Genomic DNA, 22,817 nt, shown 5'->3' on the forward strand with positions numbered 1-22,817 from the left:
TTAATTTTATTCCGTTCTTATTCAGTTTCACTCGTTGTAATGCACATTTCGCCTCTTTTCAATGTTTCAAATTGTCTGTTTAATTGCGTAGATGTTAATTTCTATCCTATTGTGTCAGATATTTTAGTTCGTCTACAAATGTAACCCTTAGATGATAATCGAAATAAATTTTCATATTCCCCAAATCAACATTTTGTTACAAAATTTGCATTTCCATTAAATGTCAGAATATTTAATAATGACATGACCTTTGTTTGCCCTTGGACAATTTCACATATAATGTATTGTCTTATGCAGAAATTGTTATGATAGTAGATGAAAGCAAAATAAGAAAAATGTCCGAACTTAAAGAATAGATTTAAAAAAAAAATGAAATCTGACATATATAGGCAGTAAGTGAATAAAATTAGATACATTAGTAAAAATCAATGAGCACCATCTGACATACAAAGCAGTAAGTGCACCTAAGAACAGACCATTTTGTTCTTGACGGGGGCTTGGGATTTTAGGTTGAGTTAGAAATTTTTTGGCGCGAACGCGAAAATAATTCTTATTTTTCAGCAGCAGCTGGAGTTAAAAAATAATTTATTTGAAAATCTACATTGTAAAATGATGGTAGAATTATAGAATCATATTTTTTTATGTCCATGGCTGAGTAAAAAAAAAATGCTCAAATTTGGAGTAGTTTAATTTTTTTCAAAATAATTCCCAGCCGCCTAGGTATGAAAACGGTCAATGCCTTATTTGAGTGTGTGTATCCACCAAAGATGAATGAGCTGCTTATATTTTACACGATGGCAATTGGAAAATTGGTTACTATAGTGACGGATTTATCATTGTAGTTACCTATAACCTTTATGGTCGAAAAAGCTGCATTTAGAGGTTTCTTTAAGCGAGATACAACTAAATCACAAACGTCAATCGGAATTACTCCTTAGTTTAGTTGAGCTATTGTTTAGTGTAGCAGAAATGGCCGTGTTGTTCCGATTGCTGCAAACTTTTCAAATGCTTTCAAGAAATCTGCAGACTGTTCCGTTATCACCTGTCAACTACTTGTGAGTAAATGAGTTTTTTTTTTCGTCATGGGATGCGTCTTAGTCTTACTGGTCTATGCTGGTCAGGATATTGTAGACACTGAAGTGAAGATTCGGAGACTGTTGTGGTCGGAATATCTTTGGAACGTAGCTTTATTTCTGACATTCCTGTTTACAGTATTTGGTGAGCGTAAATAGAAAGGGAACAGGAGTATTTTTGCTGTTATATTTGCAACAAAGTTTTATTTTATGTGTTTTGAAATGCTTAGAAACATCGTCATGTTAATTAGGAAAACAAAAGTCGATATATTTTACAGATTATTTTATTAAAATTTTAAATAACCTCTGAATTGTAAAATAGATCTCTCTGGTCATAACACATGTACATACAATACAAAGCACTTTTTACAATGTTAGTAACTGGTTAGTGAAAACTGAGTATGAGTAAAAACTACATTGAAACGGAAAATAAAAAACAATTTGCTACACCCTTAGGGCACCATTTTCACATTAATGCCCATCTTTATTGCTACAGTATCACTCTCAGGCTATTTCGTACCAACACGTCACTCGGCGAATACCTTCAAACGGTTCTGAACCATATTGTCTTGCAGAATCATCACAGTAACAGGACATATATTAACACAACATGGTTGTTCCGTCGTTACAATTTAGTTGACAACATTCTGAATGAAGATCTGAGTTTTCTCTCTCCAAGCGGTATTGGAGATCGGTAATTGTCTTGAATGTATTTTCCTTCGCAAGAACAGCACTTCATGCATCGAAGTTGATTTAGCTGTAATAAAAGAAACGTAATCAAAATTATCGTCGATAAGTGTCTTACTTCACCTGATATCCAATTCTTGAATACTTCCAGGGGAGGCCAAGTGGTTTAAAAGTGGATTTATTCCTTGCAACGTTGGCGTAAACGGGCTACAATGGACCCATCAGACGTGTGCCGAGGATTCCATAATGGTAAAAAACCCAGGGACCATGTAAATTGACAGTCCATTTACAAGTCAACGTATGAAATATTAAAACTGTTACATGCAGTTAAGCATTATTATGGTTTTCTTTGTGAGTTTGTTTTTTTTTTGTTATCTGTTTGGTTTCATTTTGTTTCTCTGTTTTACCTGCTTTTTTTTTTTGGTTTTTTTTTGGCTTGTCTTGGCGCCCGTTTTTCCGTTTTTATGTATAGTCGCATAAATCTGTAATTCTTTTTTCACCGCATCATTATATGATTGTCGCATGCATAACAATTAAAAAAAAAGTTCACTACTTCAAGAAGATCATTACCTGGTTTTCAGACATCTCAATAGGCTCAGCAAATACAATCCACTTGACACTTTCGAAAAATGGCGGCGTTGTCAAGGAGCCATCATAAGTCCAGTAGTTAGATAAAACAGCTGCAATAAAATGGAAATTCGAAGAATCCGTTTGTTTGAGAAATATTTTGCTTGATCATGTTAAGTTACTCACTCCATGTAAATGAAGATGAACCCTCATTGTACTCAATTTGAACATCTTAAATTTTGTCCTTTGAAATTAAGAAAAAAATGTGCCTGATTAATATGAAATTATTTTTAAGCATTTTGATACAAAAAAAAAAACAATCATGTTTTCATGTGTTAAAAGTATTAGTTCTGTTCAAGGCCGACAATCTTATTCGGATTTTAAATGTGCTCACTGAAGTTAACAGGTTGTATCTTCTGGCGACATACCAGAATTACAGAGAGTGCATTGTCTAAATCTTCCACATGCTGCCCATTTGGCGGAAAGCAGCGTCTTTAGGAAGGATATCTAACTTAAGACATCCCTAGGAAACGCGCTGTTAAGTGTACGAATCATGAAAAGCTGGAAACATCAGAAACATGCATGTCAAAACCCCTCCGATCAGACAATATAATTTCATCAAGGATGCTTTTTCTATTTGAAAAGAACATTATTTGATCTCTGCATCTCTGGATTTGCTTATAAATTTTTCAATAGAATGTTAGAAAAATGAGGTTTCTGACAGAGTTATCTGCCCTTGAAATGTTCATTTTCAGTGCATTTCAATGAAATTTAACTCGTTTCCAAAATGATATGGATAATCTTTTTTTCCCTTGATTCTGATGGTGCAAGTAGTCAAATTAAACTCAAAATATACCACGCTTCACCCACTGCCTGATCCTTATTGAGACTGACACTTAATACAATTGCGATGAATCTAAATAGTGTCATTTTAAGGTACTTACGAGGCATGAGATGTTTGACATCGAATTTGTCTTTCAGTTTAGCTTTGGAATCTTTTTTGCATATTTGTTTGATGTTGTCAGTCAGCTGTTTCAATTCCTTGTGTTCTTGCCCTTGCTACAATAGGGAAAAAGATGTACAATAAATAAATAAATACAAAACAAAACAAACATGCACACAAAACAATAAAGGAAAACAAAATGAATTACAAACAAAAACTGTAAGTAACAATGACAACATTAGCAAGTTTCTGTACAACCGCGTTTAGAACCATCTTTACGTTTTCTAAATTATTGGCATGATTCTTAGTTTCCTGAACTGTTCGGTGCTTGGTGGATAACTATCTCATTGGAAATTACACAACATCTATGTTCATATTTTTAATTTCTGTCTATGGCAGATATGTGGTTGTAACAACAAAAATCAATTTTAATAATATTCTACTGTTCGTGGAAAGAAAGTCACATTTTGCTCTCAAAACAGGACCATACTGTAGGCAGAAAATGGTAGCTGCTTTTCTTATCTTTGACGTTTTCCAATATCTTCAAGCAGATCTTAATTTTTAATTTCCTCAATGCCCTTTAAAACTGTAGTATGGCTATTTCGAAAATTATTTCACTTCACAAAATATTAAAATCGACATGACATCATATTAATCTTGATTGGAAAGTGCAAGAAATGTTCGTTTAAAGTATCTTCGCAGGTCAATACTCCGTTCCAATAAGTGGAAGAAAAAATGAGAACAATAATAGAGAAGTATGTTACGTGACTGACCTCTGGCAGATTCCTTTCATTGTCAAAATGATTAATATTGAAATTAAGAAAAACCAGTAATGTTCGAGAAAATGGTAATGAATTGTCTCTCAATATAGCTCGATGAAGAAACTGTCTCGTTTCTTGTGGCTCTTACCTTAATAAAGAATCCCATGACAGCCAGACCGTCTGATTTGTCAACCGCTTCGGAAAAACTGGAATATTTACTGGCATTCCAGTGGACTAAATGAAGCTGAAAAAGGTCAACAATAACGTTTTTAATCATTTTTTTATTATCTAGCTAGACAAAATACGTTCAACACCAGTGACTGGGGTTGCGAAGGTTGGAATTCCCCCTTTTGTCGCAAACTTTGGGCAATTAATGAGCAATTAATATCCTGAAATATCTTTTCAATCTCCTTAACTAAAATTACGCTTCGTGTATTTAAAATGTAGACTATTGCCCTTCGTCCATGGATTGATAATAATAACACGTTCATGTTCAGTGCGAGTTTTGTTACTCGATGAAGAATCAGACGTGTTGTCACAAGAATATAAATTTCCAGTCATCTATGAGAGTTTTGGTGATGACTAACTTTTTATGTATCAGTGTCTATCAAACCGATGATGCATGTGATTATTTGGTATCGTGTATGTTTACGTACTTTTGACTTCTTTAACCAACACCCGGCATGTGGGCGCATTTCAAAGAACATCATTATTTGATGATAGTAATTTATAAAGAATATCAATTTGATAAGTAATTGGAAAGAGTGAATAATCAAAATATTATCACGAATGCCGAAGAACGCCTCGATTTAACGAGTGTGTCGAACTTATTCAGCGCACGAGTTAAATCTTAATACGTTCTTGGCATGAGTGATTCTATTTTTGTTATTCATGATAAACATTTATTATATACATTTTCTCCCTTATTTGTTGCTACTTTCAACAACAAAAAAATAATTTTTTGCAGACGGCGGATTGATATACATATTGTGATGTTTTGGCGTGAGATAGTTAGTGAATTTATTTTACAAACTTTTTACGTAGGGAAAATTCGGTAAATCACTGCTATTTTTTATAATAAGAAACATTACCTCTGATGAATATACAAAGTCATTCAATGTGTGTTCCGATCCCCTGCCGCTGTTTGACCCCCAGTGGAAATGGAACTGCTCTAGTCGATACTTTCCATTTAAGGGCCCACCGCTAATTTCTGTTAAAAGAACGTGTAATGTCGCCATATTTATACGAATTTAAACATTATTTAGCGAATTCTTTATATCTTTCACTCGGATGGCTGTCAAAAAGGGAAAATAGAAAAGACTGAATCCATAAAAAGGATAAAAAGCACCAAAGGCTCTTGTATACATGTATAATATAGAGACAACTGGAACATGGATCACCATTGACAACCTCGCTATGTCGCTAGAATTTTTCTACCGGGGTTGCTTTTGTCCATAGATCTCCCAGCACAAGAGCCTGAACTTACACCCGAGCATTATTTTTAGCCCCTTTCTAGAAACACCATACCAATTTTTACTACTACAGTAATGGCCGAGGTATGCTCGTCACCTTTCTTATAAGGTTTTAACAGAGAAAGAAAGCACATGTCCAGACTCGTTCCGGGTTTTTTTTTCACCATATCGCATTCATATCGGTGGATTGAAACGAAGGACCGACCACAACTATTAAATTTTTCAGGAGAACGGTATTGGTATATCCTTAAGTCTAGATTTTTTAAAATAATGTTCTTGTATTTTATTTTTGGCCTCAATTTTTTTTCTAAAGATCAACTTTTCTTTGTTTTACCATATATGTTGGGGCATGGTCTTGGGTTTTTATTACATAATTGACTCTAGTTCATCTCTTTGGAAAAATCAAAAAGTTGTCGGTGGTAGACGATTAGAACCTCCTTTTTGTGGGAAAATTTGGTTGATTTCGAGCAAAATTTGACCAAATAATACCCTCCTTTTTTTCAGTTACTTCTGTGAAACCGCTTTTTCAAAATCTCCGGATACTATTCTGGATGTCCCAAATGAACATTCGAGGTGTGCATGTCACTTACCTGAGACTTCTTTAATGTCTGCCCGAACTGATGACCCGGTGTTAACAATGTGCAAGTGTTTCTCTGGTTTGTAGCTCACGGTGACAGCCTTTCCTTCCAAGTTAGGATCAAATTCGACTAACTCTGTTGCTATGTCAACCGGAGACTGTCTCTTTCCAGTGGAAAATATTGGGTAATTATTAAACCATGTGTGTGGACCTAAAATATACGCCATTCAAAAAAAAAATACATTAACGTCATTTAGGTATAGAAAATTCATAAAATTACAAAACTTAAGCTGCTTTTTCTAATCGAAAATTTAAGTCGTAGAAATAAGCCTCTGCGAAAGCTCTTATCTGATTGGGACTCCTTTCATTCATTAAAATTGCTCGAGAAAAATCACAGCGGTAAAATATAATTTACTCCACTTGATAGCATGGTCTTCAAGCTGATTCAGAAATTCTGGAAAGAGGGTCCGGAACTTTAACTATTTGGGAGAGGGCGCTCAAGTGATTTCCAGTTTTCATGAATCCGCATATGAGCTTAATAATATTCTTACATTTTAGATGCCTTAGAATAAATAGATATTGTTAGTTTCGTGGTAAGTATACCTTTGCACCTGGCTAATAGATAACTTACAATGTAGGAAAAGTACAGAAATGTCACTTCATGTGCAAATGGATTTGTTAATATGCAAAAAAAGAAGGAAAATGTCCTGACACTTGGTGTAAAATAGCACTTAAATGATGATGTATTGCGTAAAAACAAATGACAACGAAAACTGAATTATTTAATATTATCAATGGTGGTACAATGAAATTATTGACTAAGTGCACGTCATTTGTTTGATGGAGATGTCAGGAGCAGACGATAGACCCTTTCCTTCCAATTTTTAGCAGGCTCAGTTGGTACTTCCACGAAGTACAGGTAGATGCAACACTTTCCGGTAAATAAAAGGTTAAAAAAACTGTTGTAACGGGAGCGTGCAGCAGCGTGCATCTCGCGGAAGTGCCAACTGGGCCTGCCCAGAAGGTGTATGAGGGTCGAAAAGACAGGAAGTTACATTATGGATCAAGGAGGGAAAAAAGACGAATACATTGTACATGTATGTTGATCTCTTTCACAAGGATCGGGGAAGGGGTGTTGTACGAAAAAAAAACTATGTTAACCATTTGTAAAAGTGTAAGAAAACTATTAACAAACTCGTTTTAAAGAGTTAAATCGATGTTACTCTTTTGGAACTTCACTTCGTATTGGTCTCTGTGTTAAATACAGCCAAGTTCATTCTTTAGATCAGTACACTGTACCATTAAAAATTATTTGTATATGAATGACTTTCTTATCTGGGCATTGTTAACAATGAATGTGATCAGAAACGCGATCTATATGCGGATGAATATGTAAAGTACTTGTACGGAATTGTTGTGAAGGTTTCGACCATATTTCAATACTAAAACCAGAGCAGACACCCATGCAATCTGTTTCGGTCATTTTGTTCTGTTCTTTTTTCCATCTGAAAAAGGTATTTCCACGTGATAATGCCCTCTTGACATTTATGTATTATATTACTGTTGTTTATGTAGAAGGCATTATCATGATAAATTGACGGCCCAACAGACAGTGGTTTTGCCTGACACGTTGGTGATGTTTGAGTCTAAGGCGAGGGCATTATCAATCTGAAAGGCATTATCACTTCCCAAGGGCAGACAATTTATTGATAAGGTTCTCTACAGAAAAAAAAAATTATTGTGTTTATTTATTGAAAAATCTGAAAAAAGGCATCACCATAATTTATGATAATGCCCGGGGCATTATCATGGGGTAAATGCCCTCTTGGTATTTAACCACATGACCATGTTTTAACGAATAATAACCCATTCTGCTCTTATCTTAAATAAATAAATGATGAATAATGGAGATATTGCCAGGATAGTTTCACTGCATGTAAAATATTGACAATGGACTTATTCGTTGTAGTCTAAGAGCTTCCTTGAAATTGTTATATTTCAATCAGAATATAACTTTTGATATATTATGATTTTTTCCACGTTTATGACATGTTGTAAATGATGATTCAAAGTGTCACTCACTTATTTCATTGTATAATAAATCAGGAATATTTTAAAATGGTTTATGATACCAGCACCAAACAAAACAAGCTAGGGTCGTCAATGTTTGGTGTAACTATTTAAATTTAATTTACATAACATGTACATCACAAAAGTTGTCCAAGAAAAAACGTTTTCTCCTATATATAGCATATCTAGATTAGAGACGATTATGTAATGTCATTTGTCACATTTTAATTTGATAACCTATGTTTTGAAATAAGCCGGAAGAATTTTAAAGTCGGTATCTAACATCACATGTTTTAAAAATACGTGTATCGGAAATCATTAGGCTCGTGACAAAATAACACCTTTATCGCCCTCTATTACGTATTTTCCCAAGTATAACCTTTGGAAGAAGTTGTTCAAGCTACATAGCAACCAAAAACAAAATTAAAATAAATAAGAATTGCAAGTAAACAAATCCTCCTAAATCGTCCTTAATTTGGTATCTGTAGTATGGAAATAAAATATTTGATCGTCCTAGGGGCGGAACATGTGATTTCGAAAGGGATCCAGCTATTTTTTGCCCAATTCGTACTCGATACTACTACGATTTGTCAGCAAAAATGGAGGTTTCAATCCCGGAACGAGCTGGATTCGCCACTGAGTCCGTGGACCTCTGATCATAATAGTGTCCTCCGCATTAAATGTTTATTCCTTAATTCCAAAGTTTTTAGACCACCTATCATTTACTGAATAATATATTGTATTACAGTGTCGCATACCATCAATTATATGCCTGTGTTCAGCCAGATATGACTTATGAGACACTGTTTTAAACACCTAAAACATCAATATTTTATTCATTTAAAACCATAATTATAAAATGATATTGTAAAGTGTTTTCGTTGAATTGTTTATTTTTTCCTTTGATATACAAGAAATAAAAGTGTCTTCAAAATTTGAGATTTTCAAAATATTGAATAAAGTTATCGTAATTCTGAACCAAAAAAATATTACCTAATAATAAGAAGAAACGGGTAGATATTTTGATAAGGTTTGTTGAACTTAAAATTTTCACCGTTCCTGGTCCTTTCATTCTGACTTGCTTATCTGAATTCTGGAACAGGCCCTTTTTATAGGCTATAAATGTCAAACACGGGTAGAAAATTTGCATCGTAGGCGAGAAAAGACGGGTTTTGATATGGGAGCTTCTGAGGGCGGAACTATCCGTCATCGTGCACAGACTTTGACTAGACGAGTATTCAGGATAATTGAAAGCAAAATATGGATCATTTGAAGGTAGAATCGACTGGTACATTGTTAGAATAGAAACTGAAATATGATGATCTTTCAGCGCGTATTTTTACAATGTCGTATTTTTCGAGTATTGTCACGATTGACATGTACTTTTACATTGTACTGTTTACTCTTCTAAATTCCTTCCTGAAAGTCATCCGCCATTTATACCATCCAAGGGTTCACGATTTCATTTTAATAGGAACTAGAACGTCAAGCAGCTGGTCTTATGTACCTCGAAGAAAGCAAGGCAGAAGGTCAGGAATACGTGTATTTTTTCTTGATTGTGTAAGCAAGGATTTTAACTCCTTAGTGCAAGTTACTAAATAGAAATTAAAAGGTAACCTTACCGATCTCTTGAATACACGCTGACCCACAACTCATGTCGTAGTCCTGAAGTTATTAAAAATAAATATTACACTTTAAATCATCAAAGAATTAAAACCCAATACACAAATTAAAAGTTGAGAGTATGATTAATAATACCAATATATTTTTGATTTTTAAATTGGTCTAGTAAAGCGTGACTCGTATGCATGTCTTATATAAGTGATAATTAATTTTATATGTTGAGGGCGGAGCACCGACATCCTTAATATGGTAATTAATTCTTAGTTCATCTTATAGCCGACATCTTGTTTTTGCCTACGCGTAGTTTTCTTGTTTTAATGTCTGATATAAAAACAGTTTTGTGTAACTGTGCATGTTTAAACTACTTTGACATTTTAAAACCGTGTTCGAACCGAGCTTGTGTAGTATAGGGCTAAATAGGGGCACTCGTAAATTACATGTGAGCTATAATTTCAACTGAAATGTGATCAGGGTAAATGGGACCTGAGTCGTTCCTACCGCGTTAGCTCGACAAAGTTAAGATTCGTTGTAGCTTTGTCAGTTTTTAAACCTAGTATGAAATTGAATGACATATTTGTATTGTGAGAATTACTTCCCTTGGTATATTGTATTTTAGACACCACTAGATAAAAAGCGAATGTTGGTGGATCATAGGTCGCCAGTGGTATTATACAAACCAATAGTCAATCTGTCTGGGCCGGACTACATATCAAAGATTATTTATCGAAATAGCAGTAGCACTAATTCGAAACCCATAAAATACAGTAGCTCCAATAATGTAGCGCCTTTGAATTACTTTGGTAGACTTTTGTCGGTGCTGGTTTTGGCTTAATATTTCGATATGTTTTGTGAAACAGTTTCTAGTACTTCTAGATTTATGTTTGGTTATTGAACCTCCTAAGTATTTGGTTTTAATGCTAATGAGAGGTATTTCTTGAAACACTTCTACAGCATACCAAGAGTTGCAATATTTATATGATTGTTATTTTTGTATTTTATAATCGCTCTTACACCTATGTTTCACAGCAGATTTTGATAAAAAAAAAATATAAAACTATCAGTTACAATAATGATCAACACAAATTCAGTGACAGTCTATTGGAAACAAATGATTCATTACAACAATCCGTATTAGAATTTGAAAAGTACATTTGCGTTTCAGCTTAAAAGCCCATTAATCAATCTGTTGAAGTTTTGGTTGTCAAATTTTGAATTCTTAAGAATGCATTTTTATATTTCCGGTTTGATTCATTTTGGCATTTTCGTGTATCAAGTTGGTACATGGAAATTTGCGCATTTGCCCTCTACGAATTTTTTACCTAATCTCAAATTTAGGAGAGCATTCCAGTCGTTTTATGTGCAGGAAATGGTTTATGATTGGTGCGAAATTGGAAATTCTAGTTATACTTGTAACATTAGAAATGAACATCACTATGTCCTACACGAAATGTGATGTTCCAAAATTTTTGACGTCAATTCATCGTGTAAAAAGATAAGCGACATCCGCATTTATCATGTTAACCGAATTCCGTTTGATACAGAATTCTTCGTCGCTTTTAAAACAAATCAAGGTTTCTGAAGTAGGGCCCTTGAATGAATATAGCTAAGGAAAATAATTCTAATGTGATTATTTTTCATTCTACACAGTTTTCTGCTTTGTAACTATGAATCAATTGGCATGTCTTTGGCTGTCAAAACGGGGATCATTTATAAATGAAATTTGTGTGGCATTGGTTCTCAATACAGGAACCAAAACTAGGAATCGAAAAACAGAACTGTAACTAAATCTATATTTTGCAAGCGTTGTTTTTTGTTTTGTTTTTTTTTTGGTTGTGTTTTTTTGTTTTTTTTTTGGTTTTGTTGTTGTTATTGTTGTCGTCTCAAAACAGGCCTCGGATCTTAACTTAAAAATCAAATAATATTTGCAAGTATTTTTCGGCTCTCAAAACAGGACATATTAATGAAGTGTAAGTTGTTGTAAGAATCAAGCAAAACAGAAAAATCAAAAACATGCATGTCAAAACCCCACCGATCTGACAATATATTTTAGTATCACTCCAGGATGCTTTCTCTGTTTGAGAAGACCATTATTTGATCTCTGCATCTCTGGATTTGCTTAGACATTTTCACAGAATTCTCTGATCTTGAAATGATTATTTTCAGTGCATTTCAATAAAATTTTAACTCAACTTTCCAAAATGATATGGAAAATCTTATTCTGACGTTGCAAATAATGAAATTAAACTTTCAAAACGGTGTTTTTTTATATACTGTTTTACCCACTGCCTGATTCTTACAGAGACTGATACTTAATTACTTTAAACTACGAGTTACATTGGCATGTTGATGTTGGTTTATTTTATCACAGTCCATTACCAAAAAATCATATTAGCTCTTAAAACAGGGACTATCGCGGGATTTATGTAGTAGACAATAAAAATCCTTGTTTTGGTAAAATTAAGGCCTTCCTCAAATTAACAAATCTGTTTTGTTATTATTCTCGAAATATGTTTGCAACAAAATCTTTACAAACAAATTGAAAAATTGAATTTTAACTGCAACGAAGTCTTCGTAGGTAATCTAAGGATAAGCAATAAGTGTCGTTAATGAAATTATCAAAATGAAACATTTAGATTGAAAAAGTAAGAAAATACTAATATCTTAAGCTGCATACATCATAATCCATGTCTGTTTCTTCTTCCATCTTCGTATTATTATTTATTTCCATCATTTTGCCTGACCAAGGTTTTATTCTGACTGACACAATCGTCGCCTCTATACTTCTATCTCAACTGTTCTGCTCGAATGTCGGCGACGTCAATGAGCACTTGTCACTCAATTCACGAATTAGTTAAGCTCAAAATTATCTCACCCAAACAATAGTCAAAATTTTAGTTTCTTAAGGCCATGTTCAAATGATTACAAATATTTTGTTATCCATAAATTTTGACTGTAAAAGATATTTGTGTTATCATTTTACTACACTCCTTCCAAAACAGTCTATCATCAGTGGTGAATCTAGAAAGAAATTCGGGGATAATCCCAGGTGAAGCTCAGTTAACGTCAGTTAGCTCGAATTGTTTCACTCCTGAATCCTTACCATACAAATAATGGTGTGCTGAGTGTATACAAGCTGAATGAGTCATCGAGCTCGACTATGATCTCGTAGATGTAAGTTTTAAATATTAAACTTCACATTTAACAACAGAAAACATAATTTCACTATTCTTGTTCACAAAATCTTAATTAAAGCCCGTGAGGTCTACTTATTTTGAAACATATGAAAGTAGGTCAATGAGTGTCCATGCTACATCAGTTTTCAAAGACCCCGTTGTAGCAAAAACATTGACTACTATACATGACAAATATTTTGTCGTACCAGCAGACAAAGCCCAAAACAACATTGTTTTTGTCTGCAAAACATGTGACACCCAATGTTTATTATCAGAGGTAGACGAAGGAAATGATAGCATTAATAGGATCATACTGATACCACACTCTCCAAAGAAGAGATAGTGGAAAACCATAAATCTGGCAAGCCTCCTTGGTCTCGCTACCAAAGACGATGATTGTGATCTACCGTCTATGCAATGGATTCTCAATTTCCAAAAGAATCTATACAAATAACGCTACATTGCTGGATCTGCAAATTGTACCGCCGAACCTCTTTCAAAACGTTTAACTTCTATACTGACAGCTGTCAAAGAGGATCTCCAGTCCTACCACGACACTTGTAACTCTCGTAGTGGTATTAATTCAATGTGGATCTTGAAAATTCGAAAGATCTTGAAATCCTCAATTCAAGATTATCATCAGAATATAATAGCATTAAAATCTATGATTTTTCAACTCTTTATACTTCTATTCCCAATATTTAGTTAAAATCCCGGGTCAAAAACAGACTTCGTTGTAACTGCAAAAAAGACGGTACACCTAGATACAAAAATATAGCTCTTGGTAGAGATTACTCATACTTTGTAAAAAAAAAAAAAACAATCCAAATCATCTTCCAAATATACCGAAAAAGATGCTTTCAAAATGCTGGTATTTTGATCGACAACATATTTGTCCAGTGTGGTGGACGCGTTTTTAACCGACGATCGGCATTCCGATGGGAACAAATTGTACTCCTCTTCTTGTTGACCTATTTCTTCACTCTTATGAGGCTAACTTTATAGCTGGTCTGATCCAAAAGAAGAAACATCGTTTAGCTACATCCTTTAATCTCAGTCATCGCTATATATATGACGTATTACCGTTAAACAATCCTAGTTTCGGGGATTTAATACATAGATCCTATCTACCCAAAAGAACTTGTGACAAAGGATACTACAGACACTGTGAAGTCAGCATCATACCTTGACCTACACTTAAAGATCGATGGTAAAGGAAATTTATTGACAAAACTATACAAGAAACGCGGTGTCTTTTCATTGTGTATTGTCAACTTTTTTCTTCTGTGGCAACATCCCTTCAGTACCTGCGTATGGACTTTTCATACCACATCTCATACGTTATGCCAGAGCTTGCCTTAACTACGCAGTCTTTTTATGTCGCGCTAGACTTCTTACAATTATGCTTCTGGGACAGTAGTATGTTGCTACAAGATTGAAGTCGTCACTACAGAAGTTTTATGATCGTAATCATGAACTCGTGGATCGTTACGGTATATCCACCATGAAAACTGATTTGTTCTATGTGTCATAGTTTTCCTTTCCTCTTTCGTCTACCCTGGAATTGACATTTTACGAGCAACACGGCGGGTGTTTCTGGAAAAGCAGAGGACGCTTACCATACCGGTGCACCTGGTCCATGCTTCCAGTTTTTAGTGGAGTCTGTTGCTCATTTACTTTTGTTGCTTTGCACTTATTATTTTGGTTATTTTTTGTTGTTATTTGTTATGTGTGTCTGTTTTCCATGTCTGGTCATTGTCCCTGGATTATATTCTTTTGATTTCCGTTAGGATCTTGGTTCCATTGGATTCCTTCTGCACTGTGTGATTATACATGATGTCATTGCTAGTATTATCACACTAAAGCAATACAGCGCCCCTTTTCTAATAACTTTGTTTTTTGTTTCTTTTCTATAATTCCAGATATATTATGTAAGCTGTCAAGTGATGTTCTTTTGGGCTCCATACCTAGGAACACCAAAATTTATTTCTGGGACCAAATGAAATCATTTTCTAGAAGCAAGGATTTTGTAATAGGTAGAAAGTGGTATTTCTGTTCATCACTCGTATATAATACAGTCGGGCTGCATATTTGATAGTAAGTCCCCTTGGGCTTGGACAGGTGAGCGTTTCGGCTATCACAGACTTCTGGTAAGTTCGAAAATTGTGACATCATTTCGGCTAAAAAACACTCGTCCTGGTATTTGTACAAGTTTTGGGTCTGGTCATCTGCTTTAGTGGCTAATCTCAAGTGTTCTTTGATGAGTTGTTTTCACAATTATAAACCAGGTAAAATACATTGGTCACTTACTGTCATTTTGACACCATTGGTTATTAAACTATTTGCACACCCTAACATGAAACCCTGGACCCGCCCTTAGTAGGAACAGAAGATACATTAATGAAGTCACCATTAATTCGGAATAATGACAAAAAAATATAACGATGGATAGGTCAAAAGAAATTTCTTGATTTTATTATTTCTTTCTGTTCTATTTTTGTGTGTGTGGTACATTTGTCCCAATCACATAGTGCTATTTAGTTACATATGCCAATGAAATGTGTATAGGCATTTTTTAATAGTTTAAAATGTCACAGTTAGTTAAAAATAAACATTTCATATTTCATGCCTATTTGCCAAGTTCACCGGTCTTACATTCAGGTTGCATGATCAAATCAACATTTTTATACATTTGTACTACGAGTCATGATAGGTAAGAAATGTTCTTAGTTAAGTACTTCTCCATCGAAGAATCAGGCAAAATGTGTATAAAGTGTGGCACCTGAAGAGAAAAAACACAGAATTTATTGCATTAATCAAGTATTTATACCCGATAACCTTCAGAAATAACCATCAAAGTTTGTGTAAAATTTGCTATTTGAAGATATTGATAGGTCAAATTTAGTTAAAATGCACTATGGAAAAATGGCGGGAAAATTTCCCCACGCTTCTTCCTTATATAAGCAGACAAAAAATATCTACATCACAGATGCTTCAGGATAAATTTAAATAGCTTTTCAGATGTTTTCTAGATGTATTGAATATATTTGAGGCAAAAAGGCCAATTTGAGAAATATCACGTGCCACCCATTGCCTGATTCTTACACAGAATGGTACTTAAAGAACCAATCTACTAGAAACTTTTTTCTCTCGAATTTTTACATCATACAGCAGATCATGTTAGATTTTTGTGTACGTTGATTTATTTTTTTATAGGAGTTATGAACATAGTCACTTCAAGAATTTCGAATGTTAGAGTATCAGTGATAAACTTTATTTTTTTTTCCCTATTTTTTGTTAAGCTCTAGTGTATGTACTTAAACATATCCAAATGAATACTGGTGAGCTGGTTTGTGGTGTCTGATCTATTGTAGACCTCCAAATAAAACAAAATATACAGGTACAAAACAAACAAGAAAATAAAACAAAGTTATAGACCTACCACACGTGAAAGTAGTTGCTGGTCACATGAAATACTCAAGAAATTTTTCAACAGGACCACAGACCAAAGCCAATTTTAAACTATCAGATGAATTTTGTCATATTAATCAAAAACATAAAATGTTTAGATTATACATAATATTTTATAAACGGAAATAAAAAACGAACACAACACTTATTAAAACATGTTTTGGGTTTTGCGAATGTACTATCAATGCGCTCTGTTTATTGAATAAAAATAATTGAAATTAAAATTGACTGTAATGAGTGCATACTGCATGCTTTTTTTGTTCTTATAGTTTCAAAAGTAAGGCGGTACTACAATATATATCTTAATAGAACAAACACGTTCCCGCGTAGAATTCGTTCGTAAGGAGCAGACGACACCAGGCAAACATTTGGGAATTGAATGAACGAAATTAATGAACAAACGGAAATTCCAGAAAGTTTGACGTGTTCATCTAACGCACGTGGTCTAAAAAAATTGACACGACATAATTTCTTAAAGACAGAGTCGGTGGTGTGTTTTAAGTTCATTTCTGTTTCATTTCGTTTTATGTTCACTTAAATTTTTACACTGAATACGTATGCATTGTTTACTGAGTATTTTTGAATGGGATTACTAGCACTTACCACGTCTGTTCTGCAGTGGTAGTATTCCTAGATCAGCAAGTGCTCTTTTGAGTTCTCCATTCGTCAAGTTAGGGCGCATATCCAACAGCAGTTCATACTTTATCAGAAAATTTCTCTCTTTCTGTATAGGAAAACAACATTCATATGATGCTGACGACAATGTCCGAATCCGAATACCAATTCCATCCATCTTGTCGCTCTTGTTAGTCTGTTCAATGAGATCATAAATTTAGCCCACCGAGGAGTGGTGGTTATAAATTCCATCGCCATACTTTCATTTTTGTACCACGAATGGTTATCAGAATGTGCTTCGCGTCATTATTTATCAATGTGTGTTGCCAACGGCCTTTTGAATTCGACCATTTGTTCATGCAATGTCTTGGTGGGATAACGCTGCGAAGAACAATCACAAAGCGAAAAAAAAAACAACACCCGAAAAATATTACTCCCTGACCAAAAAAAAATCAAAATAAACATGTGAGTTTTTAATTGTTTCTTTATTATTAGGGAAGTCAAACAATCTATATTCAAGTTAAAAGAATAATAAAGGGAACCAAAATTCGAGCAGAATATATTCGAAGAATAAAGACTAGACAAAGAAAACAGACACATACAAATAAGAACACGAAATAGCCAAAGTTACACATTAAAAATGAGTAAATGAGCAACCCGGACTCCACTAAAAACTGAGAGCATATGGATCAGGTGCTCTGGTAGGGTAAGCGTCCTCTGTTTTTCAAGAAACACCTATCGAGTTGCTCACGGGGTAGGCGAAAGTGGAATTGAAAAACATGACATTGTGAACTATCGGTTTCCATGGTGCAGATGGATACACCATAACGATCCACGACTATAAAATTTTGTACTGAAGACTTCAGTCTTGTGGCAACATAGCCTAAATGTAAGAAGTCTAGCACGGCACAAAACGACAAGCTAACATATGAAAATACGCAATACGCAGGTGCCGAAGGGATGTAAATATGGCGATACTTTAACACCCAGGCGGATTCCGGACCGACTCGCCCCAACTTTTTTTCGAGGGGAAATGATTGAACTGAAGCGTGACGGTGTGCACTCCTCTTTGGTAAGTCAGCGCGCCCTCCCGTTCTCCGATTCATGTATCCATCCCTCTTTTTTATGACTTTATTTCACCAAAAACTTTTTTTGTCAAGGAAGACAATAATCTGAACATTGTCGGCGACTGGTACACAATCGGATGTGGGATGATGCCACATGGAATCGCCAAAATATTAACATTCCGCGGACTTTTCTCTTTGCCCTCCCCATTTCCACCTTGCAAAGTTAACGTAAGTATATCGCTCCGCCGCCGATCTTTCACATTTGCGTGTCAAGTTTAATATGTGATGTTTTATTTTTCGTAAGGCACAGAATTATTATGACATTAAAGCTTTTTTTGCAATATTTTTATGATTATGTGCTTATTTTAAACTATTTAAATTTGGACTCGGTGAGCAGGAGTATTTTTTCGAATTGACTTCACGCAGATCAAACATTCTCAAGCATGTGAGAAACTCAATCGAGAAGTTTTGGATCATTTCATCCGATAGCACGCGAGAAACTCAATCGAGAAGTTTTGGCGATTTTTTCCCGATAGCACGTGAGAAACTCAATCGTGAAGTTTTTGCTAATTTCTCCCTCTTGAGTTTGCACTGTTATTGAAGATATCAGGAGTTTCTAATGACGGATTTTTGGACCTGCAATGAACACTTTTTGAGTTGTAAGTATATTGCTAATGTCTGCAATTACAAGACTGGTACAGTAGGTTTGAAAGTGTTTGCATAATACAAACAAATTTTACACATGTTAAGAGTTTCCAAGTTATACATATTGTACTTGGCGGCAGGGTGGATCCAGACACTTTTTAAAAGCAGAGGTGCCAGCCAGGGTTCCTCGGACATTATATCATTTTTTGTCTATTTTACATATCATCGAAATGAAAAATTTTCTAAGATGGCACCCCCTTGGATCCACCACTGGCATGGACTTTATATTATGTAATACATTTTTTGTCAGTCCATGCATGCATTAATTACATGTTCATAATGCGTTCTTGTACATGTACCTGAAACTCAAACTATTGTAAATTGTGCAAGTTCTATCAAATTAACAAAAACTAGCGAACAGTTATATATCAAGCGGTAAGTAGTAGGTGCAACTATCAGGTTTATGTAATGTATGTAATCTAATTATACTGAATATTACAACCCGATGGCCCTTGGGATGATATAGAAGTCTCGGGTTGATACAGCATGTGATACAGATTTTAACATGTCATGTTCATTATATCATATATTGTAACCATACTCCATGTTCTGTGAAGGAGTGCGATATAGGTCTAGAGGTGTGATATAGGGTATGCGATATAGATCTAGGAGTGTGATATAGGGTATGCGATACAGGTCTAGAGGTGTGATATTGGGTATGTGATATAGGTCTAGAGGTGTGATATAGGGTATGCGATATAGATCTAGGAGTGTGATATAGGGTATGCGATACAGGTCTAGAGGTGTGATATTGGGTATGTGATATAGGTCTAGGGGTGTGATATAGGGTATGCGATATAGGGTAGACGATATAGAGTTGAAACAAACACTCATAATGCATATACAAAAAATTATATTTTAAGAAATATTTATACAATATACATGTGTATTAAATCCACATGTAACTGATTATCAATACGGTTCTTTTTCAGTACAATTAAAGATATCAATACCAGATACATTCATTTAGAATGCAGATAATTAAGTAAGATAAAGCATAATAAATAGACATATTACAACAATGCTTAAAGTGATATAAGTGTTAGACACCTATTTTGGTTGCTTCAATCCAAAGTCAATCTATGTCTGTAAGGTCATTTCATTTTATTGCTGTTATCAAGGTTAAACTTGCTAAGTAGATTGTCTTCTGTATACTCTCGTATGCTGAAGATATGGAACTTTAAACATTATGCAATTTTTCTATATAAAATATGGTCAATGTGTCCTACAACTGAAAGTTCCGTTATAAAAATTGACCACTACAAATTTCATTGGCTAAGCAACATAGTTTCTTTATTCAAACTTGTATCATTCCTTGTTAAAGGACTACGGTTGGATCTTCTATCGTGAGCAGACGTTTTTCTTTGTAAAAATACTTGTACTTTATATTTCTGTTTATACTTTGGAAAATAAAAGCATTTATTATTTAACTGATATTGCATAGGTCAATCGAATGAACGCAGTGAGCTAGAATTCCCTGTTCTCGATAGCCGAACTCAAAGCCCTATTACGCATTTATCTGCATCAAGCCCCGGATCTTCTTGGCGAAAAGATTCGCCCTCACTAACGACACAGACTCGTCATAATTCGTTAAGATTCGTTATAAAATTTAAGGAATAACAGAAGCAATAACAAATAGTACACAATGGTACGCTATTAAGGAGGTAGACCTAGGGTAAGGAACACAACTCTACAAATCATAGGAAGCGATAGTATAAAAGAAGATCCAAAATACACAAATTAACAAGCAGTATTAATAAAGCCGAGTGCGTAAGTCTTTCTTGTCAGTACAAAGCCTCTACCAGTCTAAGACCTCTATAGTGCCTCCTCGCGACAGCACACGGTAACTAGGGTCTAGTATCCTAGGCTAAACTGTAGAGGATCTCGGAGTATCAAGGACCCTAGAGATGCAGTGTGTAGACCCATCGGCGTGTGGATACGCCCTAGCACTCATCAACCTTGATCCAGCTATGGGTTAAATAGCATCACACTACTGCCTTGTAGAAGGCTTTGGACAGTCAAAGGCTATGGGAGAAAACCCAGACAGAAAATCCGTAAAGATGGTACTCGTTAGCATGGTGATGCATCCATCTAAGGGAAGGATCCCCCTACAGAAAATCTACTGGTCCTCCAAGTTATGGGGGTTAAGCTTAGGGCTAACAACCGTAACTTGTAAAAAAGATATGTTACGGAAACAGCAACGAAGAAAAAATCTACAACTGAAGAGGAGAGCCCCCACCGCACCAACAGTGGAGCTTTAATGACTGTATGTAGAAAAAGCCGAGAGGAGACTACCAACATGACTAGGGAGGCCCTCAACATGGTAAAAACCAATACAAACATCGGGTGATGGAACGTGAGAACGATGTACGCAACAGGCAAGCTCGCACAGATAACAGCTGAGATGCAACGGTACAAACTACAAATTTTAGGTGTCAGTGAAAGTAGATGGACAGGATCTGGAAAGATAAAAACAACAACAGGCGAAACAGTACTATACTCAGGAAGAGAAGATGGGAAACATCAGGAGGTAGTAGCCATCATTCTAAAGAAAGGAGTAGACAGAACCCTGATGGAATGGAAACCAGTCAGCAACAGATTGATCATGGCTAGACTGAGGGGTAAACAAGTTAATATTACGCTACTTCAGTGCTATGCTCCAATAAATGATGCCAGCGATGAAGACAAAGATGTATTCTATGAGCAACTTCAACAAGAGTTAGATCAAACCCCACATCATGACATCAAAATAATCATGGGTGACCTGAATGCAAAAGTAGGCAATAACAACTTGAACTTTGAAAGAACTATGGGTACACATGGATGTGGTAGTATGAATGAAAATGGTGAAAGATTAACTGACTTCTGCAAGATCAACAACTATGTCATTGGAGGCACACTATTCCCTCATAAGGATATCCACAAGTTAACGTGGTATTCACCAAACTTAAGAGACAGAAATCAAATTGACCACATCATGATAAATGGAATGTGGAGACGATCTTTGCTAGATGTAAGAGTCAAAAGAGGAGCTGATGTAGAAAGTGACCATCAACTTGTTACAGCAAATATCAGACTCAAGCTCAGAGCAGCTGGAAAGAAAGTTACAACCACTCGTTATGATACAGAAAAACGTAACATCTTGAAGGTAAAAAATGACTTTTCAATAACACTCAAGAATCGCTATGAAGCGTTAAATATCTTGGAAGATGTTGTGGATGATATTGAAAAGGGTCATTAAATGATTGTAATAACTGGCGAGGTATTACTTTGATTTCTATCCCAAATAAGATACTAGCCAAAGTTGTCATCAAAAGAATTGCAAGATCTGTAGATGAACTATTTAGAAAAGAACAAACTGGATTTAGACCAGGTAGAGGCTGTATCGACCAAATTTTCACGCTACGCAATATTATTGAGCAGAGCACTGAATGGCAGAGACAACTCTATATTAACTTTATAGATTTTGAAAAAGCTTTTGATAGCATACATAGAGAAAGTTTATGGAAAATAATTAGATCATACGGAATACCACAACAACTTATAGACGTCATCAAAAGTTTCTACACGAACTTCAGATGCAGAGTCAGAAACAACAGCGACATGTATTTCAATGTAAAAACTGGAGTCCGTCAAAGCTGTGTTATGTCATCAACACTTTTCATCATAGCCATTGATAGGGTGATGCGACAAACAACGAAAGATACACCAAGAGGCATCAGATGGAATACCTTCTCCATCTCGGAAGATCTAGACTTTGCCGAGGACATAGCTTTGCAATCTCACACCCACCAACACATACAAGAAAAGACCAAGAAACTTCAGAATTTTGCAGGACAAATTGGGCTAAACATCAACAAAAAGAAAATCGAGGTTATGATGTTGAATGTAAACACACCAACACCTATCAAACTGCACGAACAATGTCTACCTTTTACCAACAAATTCACATACCTCGGTAGTATAGTTACAACTGATGGAGGTGCGGAGAGCGACATCCACCTTAGACTCTC

General features: G+C 35.1%; 2 protein-coding genes and 1 long non-coding RNA gene across 5 annotated transcripts; 1 reads left to right on the forward strand and 2 right to left on the reverse strand.

The window, feature by feature from the left end:
- Positions 1-1,341: 1,341 nt before the first annotated feature.
- LOC148617272 (carbonic anhydrase 2-like) lies at positions 1,342-12,599 on the reverse strand. Of its 3 annotated transcripts, none has more exons than XM_088584815.1 (8): positions 12,448-12,599; positions 9,773-9,815; positions 6,094-6,291; positions 5,123-5,241; positions 4,180-4,275; positions 3,272-3,386; positions 2,331-2,440; positions 1,342-1,830 (listed from the first exon to the last, which is right to left on the reverse strand). In XM_088584815.1, the coding sequence occupies exons 1-8, from the start codon at positions 12,502-12,504 to the stop codon at positions 1,699-1,701; spliced, it is 870 nt and encodes a 289-aa protein (XP_088440941.1). In that variant the 5' UTR covers positions 12,505-12,599; the 3' UTR covers positions 1,342-1,698. The 3 variants fall into 3 exon arrangements, with proteins under 3 accessions (XP_088440941.1, XP_088440942.1, XP_088440943.1); XM_088584816.1 differs by lacking the exon at positions 12,448-12,599 and adding an exon at positions 9,909-9,927; XM_088584817.1 differs by lacking the exons at positions 9,773-9,815; positions 12,448-12,599 and adding an exon at positions 7,542-7,578.
- Positions 12,600-15,504: 2,905 nt separating this feature from the next.
- On the reverse strand, positions 15,505-19,489 carry LOC148617273 (uncharacterized). The gene is made up of 2 exons (XR_015922463.1): positions 17,021-19,489; positions 15,505-15,728 (listed from the first exon to the last, which is right to left on the reverse strand). It is a non-coding gene; the product is annotated as an uncharacterized LOC148617273 (long non-coding RNA).
- Positions 19,490-21,169: 1,680 nt separating this feature from the next.
- On the forward strand, positions 21,170-22,045 carry LOC148617274 (protein CFDP2-like). The gene has a single exon (XM_088585115.1). The coding sequence runs from the start codon at positions 21,170-21,172 to the stop codon at positions 22,043-22,045; it is 876 nt and encodes a 291-aa protein (XP_088441241.1).
- Positions 22,046-22,817: the final 772 nt, after the last annotated feature.

Source organism: Perna viridis, chromosome 5, assembly GCF_037379345.1.
Source record: "Perna viridis isolate PV_CMFRI_1.1 ecotype Kerala chromosome 5, ASM3737934v1, whole genome shotgun sequence".
Lineage (NCBI taxonomy): Eukaryota > Metazoa > Mollusca > Bivalvia > Mytilida > Mytilidae > Perna > Perna viridis.

Excerpts from the sequence above, each read along its gene's own strand:
- LOC148617272 (XM_088584815.1), bottom strand. The coding sequence starts at position 12,504 with ATGATGGAAATAAATAATAATACGAAGATGGAAGAAGAAACAGACATG. Across the intron at positions 4,276-5,122 it reads ACTTTGTATATTCATCAGAG|CTTCATTTAGTCCACTGGAA; the intron begins GTAATGTTTCTT and ends GACCTTTTTCAG. Across the intron at positions 2,441-3,271 it reads TGTCAAACATCTCATGCCTC|CTGTTTTATCTAACTACTGG; the intron begins GTAAGTACCTTA and ends ATTTTATTGCAG.
- LOC148617274 (XM_088585115.1), top strand. The coding sequence starts at position 21,170 with ATGTACGCAACAGGCAAGCTCGCACAGATAACAGCTGAGATGCAACGG.